The 12,119-nt window shown below is 41.0% G+C and overlaps 1 protein-coding gene across 2 annotated transcripts in view; it reads left to right on the forward strand.

Annotated features, from left to right (window-relative positions):
* Window positions 1–12,119, forward strand: part of LOC109854678 (complexin) — a 109,685-nt gene that overhangs the window by 80,999 nt on the left and 16,567 nt on the right. The window contains exons 1-2 of one of the 2 annotated variants that reach the window (XM_020428012.1): window positions 126–212; window positions 8,451–8,614. In XM_020428012.1, the coding sequence (XP_020283601.1) occupies window positions 200–212; window positions 8,451–8,614 (177 nt within the window). In that variant the 5' untranslated portion in view covers window positions 126–199. Of the gene's footprint in view, window positions 1–125; window positions 213–8,450; window positions 8,615–12,119 lie in introns of those variants that run through there. The other variant, XM_020428010.1, reaches the window with a different exon arrangement.

Raw genomic sequence — 12,119 nt, forward strand, 5'->3', positions numbered from 1 at the left:
GCCCATCCCATCGGCGACGGGGGGAGAGACGTGTGCGTCTCGCAGGGATGTAGTGGAGGGGGTGGAGACGGAGCTTGCGGCGGTGACGGTGGTGGTGGTGGTGGTAGTGGCGGCGACTCCGTGGCGAAGTCTGACCGATACGGCACCAGTACTACTGTCACCACTATCACGAGCATAGGGGCTGTCACGGGGCTCAGTCATGGACATACTGGGTATGTCCTATTCAAAACCAAGCATGCACTACTTAACTTATCGATTTTGTTCATTCGGTATGCTTCGACTCGAAAGATCAAAAAAAAATAAAAAAATAAATAAATAAAACAATCCGAGCCGCAAAACACCGGAATTTTGCGTATTTTCCGTCGCGGGCCGCGAGTCTTGTAAAAAAAAAACGTGAGTGAGTCGGCGATGAGTCTGGCTAACGGCTCTTTCTTAATCGTGAGACCTTCGTCTGCACCGGAGGATTAAGGTATTAAAGTGTTATGATATTGAATAAAGAGGAGGTTCCACGTCTATCTTTTTTTTTCTGTTTTTTTCTATCATTTCCAAACGGACTATTTCTCTCATGCATACACACACACACGCACACACACACATATGTACACTCATTTGTCATTCGGGTCGCGAGTTGTGCGACGTGTGTCCCCGATACGTAAAGTTTAAGAAATTGATTTTTTTTTTTTATACAAATGATTGAATATAAAGAGCGCGGATTATACGAAACGCTTCTTTCTTTTTCGCTCGTGTGTGTGTGTGTGATCGCTCAAAAAAAAATGTAATTTAGATTTCCGATATTTATTCGCGATACTTCGCCGCGCTGATAAACTCTCACTCGACACTTGAATATTCATCACGGGGAGAAATATCTTCATTAGCAAACCTGGCTTTTGCATCATCTCTCTCTCTCTCTTTCTCTTCGTTGCGATTACGATTCGATTATCGATAATGGAGATTGAAATTCCGTTGTAACCCAATTTGTAATGAAAATCTTCGTCAAATAACTTAGCCGAGATGAGTGTCGAGATCGTTCTTGAGATAATTCTCTTACCGGAAGCAATAATTGAATTTCACATCGTCGACTTAGAGAGAGGAGCAGCCACGTCCGTCTCCGAAATGAGCTTGTCCTCTGTCTCTCTCGAGCTTACTCTTTAACGAGCACCATCTGCTCTTGTTCTGCTTTGCCTGCCTTCATCGTGTAACCTACTTTTTATTTTATCCGGCCACCAAACACGAAAATGATCCTATTTATGTGTCGCGAGAAAATAAAGTCAGAGCCTCTGTGATTAAAAAATTGTCAACTTGTTTAAAATATGTCTGATAAAAAAAACAAAAAGAGTCCTTCGAGTTATTCGATTGTGTGAATTGCGATGTGTTCTGAGAATGAGAAGTTTTTCGAATTACAAATTATTTGCAATAATGTTTTTTTTTGTTTTTTTTTTTTTTCAACATCGAAAACCAATAATCGGATTTTCGAATTCGCGCGCTCTCGAAAGGTGTGTATGTTAAACTCTGCTTTCTTCGTTTTTCAACATTATTGCAAAATTATTGTTGTGCTGTGAAAATGTAACAGTGTACAGATAGCCCGTGTTGTTATTTTACGATACTATAATCTCTTTAAATCTTCGCACACAGTTCTCCCATCTCTAAAGAGCACCGCTGCGCATTGGTATTGTCGTTCTCTCCTCTCCCTGAGGCAAAAACTTTTCAATGCTACTTTCGTGTTTCTGGGTTTGTCTTATCCAGACGATAAAGTCTTAAGGAAAAGTAGAAAGTCCGTGAATTTATGTCTCAACTCTCGACGAAGAGTCACTTAGAGACGGCGGCGTGGTTTATTATTGCGAAGAACGTATTTTACGGATCGTCCTCTGGTCAAATTTATTTTTAACGCGACTAAGAGAAAAATTGTTGTTTTACAGTGTTTTGTTGTTTTTACGTTTATACGCGAACGAAATGTATTGTTTTGAGTGTGGCGCAGCGAGTGAAATTGAAGTTTAAAGCGAGGAAAAGATCGAAGCGGTGAAGATTGTTAAAAGAGAACTTTCTTCTACGACGCGAAAACACGCTCGCGCTATTGTGACGTACGTTAGTTCCACGCAATTGTGCTGTGCAACGTGCGAAATTGCTGAACGAGTATCTTCGTTCTACTTTTTGCTTATTCGACAAAGCCATTTTCATATATTCAGCAAAAATTCGTCGAGGTGGTGGGGTCGCTTACTGCAGTACAAGCTGCAAGGCGAATGCAGCCACGTACGCAAACATTTGCGCGCCACTATCATACGTGATCTATTTCGAGTTTGTGCAGATGCAAAAAATGTATTTAATTTCTAAACCGCATTGTTAAACAAATATATTCTAACTGCGTAAAATTTTCTATCTAAAAATATTGTTAGTGACAGCATTTTTTTTTTAAAGTGTGTTTGTAATATTTTGTACACGTATAAAAGTTTTTATATTTTATAAATGATTTATTAATTTTTATTTATATAATATCAAATATATTGGTGAAGCGATTTTTATATAAATGTGAGTTGTTTAGCAAATTGCTTTGTCACAATTGTTTAGAATTTCGCGATGCTTTGTCACGAAAACAATTAGACATACTAACAATAAACAAATTTATTGATTTTTATTTAATATCAAATATATTGTTAAAATAATGTCAATACGAGTTGTTTAGCGAATTATTATTTTCTGGAATTTCACGATGCTTTGTTCTGACAAAAAATCAGATAACTAAAAATAAATAAATAAATTTACTAAAATAAATGTATTAGTTTTTATTTAATATCAAATATACCGTTTGAAGTGATTTTCAATTATCAATGCGGGTAGTGAGCAAATATTACTTTGTTGCACAATTTGTTGAAATTTCGACGATGCTTTGTTATGAAAAAAAAAAAAACTCGAATACACTAACGCGTTAAACTCTGCGCCAAAACCGCAGTAACCAGTTCGGATTCTCTTCTGTATTGGTTTTTTACTTTGAAAGATAATCACGATCGGATCACAAAGCGTATCATACAGCTTGACGCAGACTATCGTGCGACTCGACAATTTTGCAAAGTAACTGCGAGCGCACGGCACATGCACACACTTGCTGCGATTTAACCGCGAGAGAAATTGCCTCGCTGTTGTATAATCTCGTGCCGTTCGAATCAATACGCGCCACCACCGCCAAAGGAACAATCAATAGAACTAATTCCAAACTTCTCGAGTCTGGTGCACGTTTTGCAACAATGCACGTGCGCGCCGCGAAACGTTTAATATATACGATACGTGTATATCGGGTTTTCGGAATCAAAAATTTTCATAAACTTGTACAACTCACCGATAGAGACTCACCGAGAAAAATGAAGTCCGTGTATATCGAGCGAGTGAACAACGAGATCAAGGTTAACACTCGCCCCCGATCGCGCATTGTCCGCCGCGTTTCTGCATCGATAAGATCCTCGAAAAAAGCAACGAGGTGTTTTTTTTTTTTTTTTCCTACAATTATCCAGGCGTCTCCTTTAACATTCATTTAAGCGAGTGTACGATCATTAATCTTAAACATGTACAATAAATCACTCTCGTGGCGGCGAAATTCCACGTCAATACTTAAGCAAAAATTTCTCCTCGTCGATAAATTGCGGAGGGGAGGAAAAAATTCTGACGAAGGAAAAGTTGGAGTCAGCAGCGAGGTCGGGATTTTGAGCTCGAGTGAAAGGGTGTATATGAGTGTGTGTGTGTGTGAGAAAGAGAGAGATAGACAGAATCTCCGATGTTGGGGAGATTTACATACCGCACGTGAGAGACCGGAACAATCAACTTCTAACGCGAGAACCCTCCGTTCTCCTTCGCTACACTTCCGTCACGAAGGAGAGAAGCTCTGTGATACTACTACTACCATATATATATATATATATATATATATATTACATATATATATATATATATCTCCAGTCCCGTACCGGAAATGAATAACCGAGCACCGAGAACTCTTACTTACGGCGACGCAGTGACGCGACGTGAAGTTTGTTCGAGTTAAAAAAAGCATCGAGGTTTTTTTTTCTGTTTCCTTGCAATTTTCGCGACAGAGTTTCACGACGAGTGTAAATTTACGTGCTTAAAATAGCCCCATCGATCGCGTGGTCGCTGACATTGAGACGCCTCTTGAATTACTTTTCTAACTCGTTTCGATTACAGAGTTCGAAGGTCCTCGTCGTCGTTTTGCGCGTTAAATAACGTCCCGCGTTGTTTTTTTTTTTTTTTATTTTTATTTTTGGTTTCCATTGAAATGCAGAACGCGTTAAACGCCGAGTTAAGACCCGCCTCGTTTGCGCATAAGCGCGACGTGCTCGTTGCTGAAAACGCAACACGCTCGAGCGATCGATGTGTTACAATCGAGGCGAGATCTGCGCGTTCGAATGGGAGCGCGAGTTCTGGAGATGCAGTTAATTACGTCGAAGTGGCTTAATCAAGACTGCTTGACCTAAGCTCCTCGTATAGTACCAGATGCTAGTTATGCCAAGGGAGTTGAGCGTGCAAACGTGTCAATGAATGCGAGTGTATTATAGATTACGCTATTCAATCGATTGTTGACAGTTAATCGAGTTAGCGTTTACCACTCCTGTCGCGACTAATGGGTCGCGTAATCATGTCGCGATCGTCGCACAAGTCGCGTAAACGTCGCGAATATCATGTATGTACATGTAGGTATAAAATTTTTGCCGCATATGTGAAATCAATGAAGCGCTAAAAGAGTCTTCCCGACGAGAGAGAAGAATAATATTTCTCCGTTTGTAAAACGCGTTCCGCAACGAAAACATTTTTGCAAAAGTTATGCTCTTTGATACGAAATCGCGCGCGTACAACGCACGAAAAGAGAAACGAAAAGGGATTTATTGTATCTCGTCCTCTTTCTCTCTTCCTCCGGTTACTTTGCGAAACGAAATGTATCGAATGTGTTTTTCGATAATATAATCCAATTCCTCGGCCACAAACGGTAACTTTTCACCCTTCCAAATCTAGCGAGGGAACAATGCGGAACGTACGTGAATATAAACCGCGCGCGCGCACGCGAGTGGACACCGGGATCCGGGTTCAGGCAGATTTGCATGCAAATCGGATCTTGCGGACGGTAAAATCTGGAACTGGCTTTTTTTTGAGGATGCGACCGATTTTGCTCTAAAATTATTTCGACGTGCCATTGATATCGTTTTATTCTCTCTCTCTCTCTCTCTCTCTCTCTCTCTCTCTCTCTCTCTCTCTTTCTCTCTTTTTCAACACAAATCGAAAAAGAACCGAAATATTGTGGATTGAGCCTAAACTGTCGGACACAAATTGTTTGAGATTTTGCTCTCTCATGCATAAAACATGCCACTTGTTGTCGGATATAATAATGCGAAAAATCTCTTGGCGTACGCGATAAAAAAAAAAAAAAAGATGTTAAAAAACAAAATCGCTTTATATATTTAACGTCCTGTTCGCAATTATTCAGTTATTTCGAAAAGTTTCCGAGGATTTCGCAGCGTGTCACAAAGTATTTTCGCGATCTCGCTATCGCGCCCGAAATATTTAATCGTTTTTTTTAAAGCGCTTTCTTCTCTCGCGCTTTTGTCGCGAAACTCGCTCGCGCAAAAATCTATCTTTTGTCCCCCGAATCGAAACGTCCGAGCGTTTTTAACTTACAACTCAAGTGGATAACGCGGAGAGTCCGGCGAGAAATTCGAATCCTGGGTGGGACTGTTCGAAATCTCGTTGTAAACTCGTTTTCGCTAACATCTGCGTTGCGATGATTGGACGGGCGGATTGTTCTCTCGATGAAACGGCGATTGAGCGTTATATAGCATCCGAGCGAGCGTAGAAACGAAGAGACGAATCCGACTTTCTCTTTCGCGGCTCGTTATCTTCGTTTGCGTCGAAATGGGTAGACGATTTCAATCTTATAAAGACCAGTTAAAATGCAAATTCCATTCGGTTTCTTCGAACAAGGACACGTTTCGCATGCACGTCGATCCCGACGCGTGTTACTCTACGAAGTTACATTTTTTTTGCACACGGAAAATAGAATTTTTTTTTTTTTTTAGTCAAATTGAGGGCAACGCGGTAAAGAGATAAACGTCCCGATGTCCGGACATTGATCGAAGAAACAATTATCAGACTTGTCAAACAACTGTCAATATTTCAAATATTTTCTAGAATACATAGTTTTAAATGTTATAAATATTAAATGTTTAATGTTTAAATATTACTTTAATACAGTTTCCAACACATAAACAAAGTAATTTATTATAATTACCTCTTTAATAAATGTCAACAGTACGTTGTCATTGGAACGTGTGATGAAGAAAGTTCAAATTCACAAAATGTTGGAGGCAAAATAACACACGTGTCATCTCTCTCTCGTTGTTTATCTCGGCGAGGGAAAAATGCGACGCAATGTTTGACGGGCGACTGAAACCGGGCGATATTTCCGATTGGCCGTAATCATACTCACGCCGTGATCGGCGCATCTGGCATTAACTTAACCGTTGTTCGCAGCTGCACTCGCGCATTTCCCATGGAGATGGATGCGGACGCATTTGTTTATCGCTCGCGGGCGACATTTTAATTTTCCGTCCATTTGTAATAGAGAGACCCCGGCGCGTAACACGTACGTATGTATCTGTGCGCGCTGCGAGAGATGCAGATTCAATTAGATACCGATGACAATGGAACGGGGCCGAAGCGCGAGACCGAATGCTCGTGACACTACGGGCCGCAGGTGTTTCGAACGACCGATTTTCCTCCCGTTTGTACGGAAATAGTATTTACTACTAACGAGTGGTCGGAATTCACTCGGACGCCGTTACACATTGGACGGCGTTTCCAGATACTTGTGTTACGCCCTGGCTACTGTTTTTGTCGCGAGTAATTTCGAGAAACTCGTCGTCGCTTCGCGCGCGATCGGGTTGCGCTTCAATTATGAAACGCGATTTTACGTGGAAAAAAAACACACACACACGCACACAAAAATTGAGCTGCGCAAAAAGTTTTGCGGTGAAACACAAACTCTAAATTGGCGTGAAAACATTTTATGATAAAACAGCCGGTGCGTCGCCTCTTCAACGCGCGTGACGTCACGCAAAATTCTCGGATAACCGCGGGAGAATTTCATTCTGTCAAATAAAACTTGCGCGCTCTCTCTCTTTTGTCGAACGTAGGAATGAGCGGGTAGACAAAACCGCAGGAATCCTGTTATTAATCTCTTTTAGGACACGGAACGTGTTTTAAATCGCTTCGCGCGCGATTTTCGAATATATACCGCGTACTTGCATAACGATTTTTTACTCGGCTCAGCGGGAAATTCCGCTAAAAGGATTTGAAAATTCGAATTTAAATTTCTGATTTGATTCCTACGGAAGATAAAAATGTGCCTGATCTTTCATCATGTCCGTAAACGCGTGCGATGTAAAATTACATTTTTTTCTAAAATAAAGCTTTTAAATCAAAGATCGTGTTGCTTATCGATATTATCAGCAAAGCACTACCTTGTTGTTGCTGTTATTATTACGTTGTTACGGCACGTCGTTAATTAGTTCATCTTTGTGTCGGATTTGTGTCTAAAGTAGTTGTATAACGGCGTTATGAGATTTTCTTCGGCGTTCTTTAAAGTTGGAATTTCAGTTGCTCGGAATAGCTCGACGGACAAAATAGAAAAAGATTGATTGGACTTCAAAGCATCTTTTCAACGCGCCAAATACGCAAAGAAAAAGATTGGGGATGAATTGGCGCCGGGATAGTAGTATTAATTTTCTCCGTGGTTATTTTTTTCTTTTACTTTCATCGAAGAGCGCGCGGAGATTTCATCGCGTCATTCTGCGCTTTTTATTTCCGAAAAAATCTTACACTTTTATCCGCGATATAAAGCCCACGCTATTGCACAACAGCAGTTTCGGCATTCGAAAGAAGAGAACAGCGATTTTTTATTACACACGCCCTCTCAAAGGAAGCGATCACTTTACAATTTAAACGCGTTAAATTACCACACAAATTACTCACTGAATATAAATGATGTCCCGATGACTGTTCGAAGCACCACTGTGACCGGATATTTATTAAAAAAATAACTGTAACAAATTACTTACGTACGTATACAAGAAGAAAAAATAATTAGAAATATATAGTTGTTTAATACTTAAAGCATTTGCATTTGTTATGTAATTAATATTCGTATCTAATTAATTATTAATAATAATATTTGTATTTAATAATTGTTGATTAATATTTATAATAATTATATTTCCTCGATAAATATTTGCGGTTATTAAAACATTTATCTCTAATTAATCTCTTATTTTTCCACAATCTCTGCATTTTATTTCAACACTGCACATAACTATTCTAAATTAATAAATTGTCTCTTTACACGTGAGATGCGATCATTAAAAAGAAATCGGTATGCACGAGAAAAATGTTCTGCATTTTAGGAGCAGTAGGCGGTGAGGGTGGCGATGAGGACGACAAGGAAAAGGAGGAAGAGGCCGAGAGAGAAAGGCAGGAGGCTATCAGGGAGGCCGAGGAACGGAGAAAGGAGAAGCACCGCAAAATGGAAGAAGAACGGGAGAAGATGCGACAGGAGATCAGAGACAAGGTCTGCAAAAACTTTATTAGTAGCTTCCTCGGTTTTTAGATCTGGTTTTTACCCTCGTCTCGGTTCGCAATCACAGACACAATTATCGCGAGAGAGACTTACGTCTCTCCTAGCTCAAGAAGATGTACTTCGGACGCTCTGATTGCGATGTAGTGATTTATGTATTCGCGCAAAACTCGCCCCCTCTGCGCCCGTCGTTAATTGCGCCGTCCGATCCCCCACATTCAATCGGCGACAATTACAAAAACGCGCCACAATTCTCTCTTGGAAACTCGCGAATGCATTTGTACGAAATGTGTGTGTGTGTGTGTGTGTGTATGTGCGTTTGTCAAATCTAAAAACTTGCTGAAACAAAGTCCAACCGCTTGTCGCAAACGCAAAAACCATTCGCGCGCGGATAATTTTGTCATTCGATATCACCGAAGCGAATCATATTTTTCCAGTTAATCGCACAAGTGGACTTTGCTTCTGTAAATTTTACACACAGCGTGGATGAATCCGAATATCGTCACGTGTTGGTTTTTTTTTCTCTCTCTCTCTCTCTTCCCCGCGCGTATTCCACACGAGAGTCCTCGATTTCATCTAGGTCATGTCAGGCGCCGTTGACTCCGCTCCGTTCCGTTGACAGAACAATACATCAGGATTGATAATGGCGCGCATTTTACATCTCTTTCTCTCTCGCGCTTTCCCATTTCCCCTTTCCCCTCTCACTCCCCCGCCGTTTTTCTTCTTTTTTTTTTTCCATCGCGCACGTTTGTTTCCCTCTAAACCGGCGAGTGCGTTCGAAGTTTTTTTTTTTTTTCGCGAGATCTCCCGGTGGCGTACATTGTTCTATCCCGTTTGATCAATGCCTCGACAGATCCTATTTTCTGGGGGATTCCGGTTTTTGATTGTTTAGTCCTTCGGAAAAATGTTAAGTGCACCCGACCGACCGAACTGGATCTCCAGTGTTAATGGAGATTCAAGAGTTGAGATAAGAAGAGGGAGAGAAAGAGAGAAAAGAAAGGGGAGAGATTATTGATTCGCTGTGTAATGAATAATTTTTCCTATTAAAACCCAGACGAATAAATTACCGCGAGTATAAAAGGTGAAACGTGAGAAAATAGAATGATAAATATTAATAAAAATAATGGACGCGACGTGCGCCATGTATCACGTAACATTCTGCTCTTGTCGTTTGTACAACAAAAGTAACCCACACAAGGTTCGCTGCGAAAGTTTATGCGCGTCACAGTTGCGCAGGTTTCTTTAGAGATACATATATTAGTCCAATTAGCTTAATGAATTTTGTGTGACGTTAATTGGAGCGGAAACGTGGTTATCATCTCTTATGTAAACAGAAAATGATATCGTTGAAGGGACCGAAACGCATTATTCGACGTTGTGGAATTTCGGTTTGATGATGATCCGCGTGTATGCGCGGAATACAGACCGCACACTGTTGCAGTTGTAATTTCACATGCGGAAGTGGTCGTCGAGTGGTTTGAGCGCGTAACCATTATCGCGGGCATAGTTGCGACTCGAATATAGAGGACGTCTTGAATCAACTAAATTGGTGAAGCCGCGCGTAGCGCACGCGTGCGTGCGTGCGTGTTTTCAACGAGAAATCAGAGAGAAATTCGACGATGGCAAAAATCATGATCTCCGAGTCTATAATTGCATCCGTGAGAATCAAAGAACCTTGTGCTTGTTCGACGCGCAGAAGAAGCGCGAGGGATGTAACTATGTTTCTAGAAAAAAAAAAAAAAAAAAATACTTTGGCGGTGCGTCTCGCGAAGTTTCGAGAAGAACGAATGTTAAAAAATTCAACGATTGAATTTTAAATCTTCGTTAAAGACGGTAAAAAAAGGTCGAGACAGATGTAATGGCGCAAAAGGGCGGAGCGGCGCGCCCGGTGGTTTTATTTACTCCGCCAAATCCGAAAAAGAAAGAAGGTAAAAGTCTTGTCGCAAATTCGCTCGTCTCTTCGTTGCGTTCGTATAAAGCAAGAGGATTTGTCCGCGGAACATAATTAACACTAATGGCCGCGTTTCTCGTCATAAAACGAAAGACCCCACCTTCAAATCCCTCTTCTTCTAACTCTCTCCGTTCTTCTCGACGATGGAAAACGTGATTCTTCGAAAACGAGCGGAAAGATTGAGACGCGCGCGCGTTCCGCAGAATCTCTCTCCTCCCTCTTTTCCTCTCCCTCCTCCCTCCCTCTCTCTCTCTCTCTCTCTCTCACTCTGTCTCATGAGAATAGAGTATCCATTATTCCTCCGTAGTGGAAGAGGCTTTGGCATGGTAATCGCATTGGGTCAAGTCAAATCCGATTTCCAATCTCAACTAATGAACGAAGTGGGACTTTGTTATAGAAAAATCCCTATGCAATTTAGAAGTATATTCTTTTTTCGCTCCCGCCGCTGCTTTATTTGGAAGCTATTTTCGCGATTTTTTTAATCACAAAACAAAGAGCGCGTCTCTTAACCGACTGCGTCTCGAGCATTTTTATTTTATTTACATACACATAAAATAAAATACTATTATTTTTTACTATGCTACATGTGAGAAAGAGAGAGAGAGAGAGAGAGAGAGAACTACAAGAGCAAGTCTCTCGCTTATCGTGTAATATCGTTTGTATCGCGATGCTCGGAGAAAATATTACTCAGCGCAACACCCGACACTTTGTTCCACCCCCGTTTACCCCCGGTTTGGCCTTTCTGTTCTTCGTCGGCATCTCGAGGAAAAATTGCTGAATGACGTTATTGCACATTGCCGTGACCAATGTGCATCGACATCATCGCCTTTGTTGCAACGCCGCGCTTTACGTGCCTCTATATCGTCGCACTCCCTTCCCCGTTTCACAACTGCTCGTTCCTTTAGGTATATTTCTATCCTTGAAAGTAGATAGTACAGCGCGTAAAAGAAAGTAGATAGTACAACGCGACAATGTTAAAGAAAAAACGTTTATGTTGAATGTAAAGACTATTGCCTAGTTTTAAGAGATGTGTGTGTGTGTGTGTGTTAATCGTTTACGAAAGAGAACGAGTGTTTTGACGATATAAACTTCAATGACAATACATTTTGTGAAGTAGAATAATCATATTTCACGACGTTTCCGCGATTAGAATCTGCGTCTATCGATCGATCGCGCCTGTTGTATTCTGATAAATATCTAAGACGGTGTCCTGCAAACGGACGAAGAAGAGGAGGAGGAGATGTTACACAACGGGGACGAGAAAAAGAAGAAACGCCGAGGAAGCGAAATAGGAAGAGAGAAGATTGAACTTAACTGGGGTCAAATTGACTCTAGTAGGGAGTCCCTGCATTCAATATGGCGACTTCCTAATAGAGTCAGGCTGACTCCTTTTAAGACGTTCACCAAGCGAGGAGCCGTCTCGCGGAAGTGCTTAAGAGCGTGCGTTTTAAATCAAGTTAAAGCCACTTAATTTAAAGTGTCAGCGTCGATTTAATATGATACCGAGATAAAAAGAGCGAATAAAAACTCGGACAACGTTGCGACATA

This window comes from Pseudomyrmex gracilis, unplaced genomic scaffold, assembly GCF_002006095.1.
Source record: "Pseudomyrmex gracilis isolate BER0280 unplaced genomic scaffold, ASM200609v1 scaffold_71, whole genome shotgun sequence".
Classification (NCBI taxonomy): Eukaryota; Metazoa; Arthropoda; class Insecta; order Hymenoptera; family Formicidae; genus Pseudomyrmex; species Pseudomyrmex gracilis.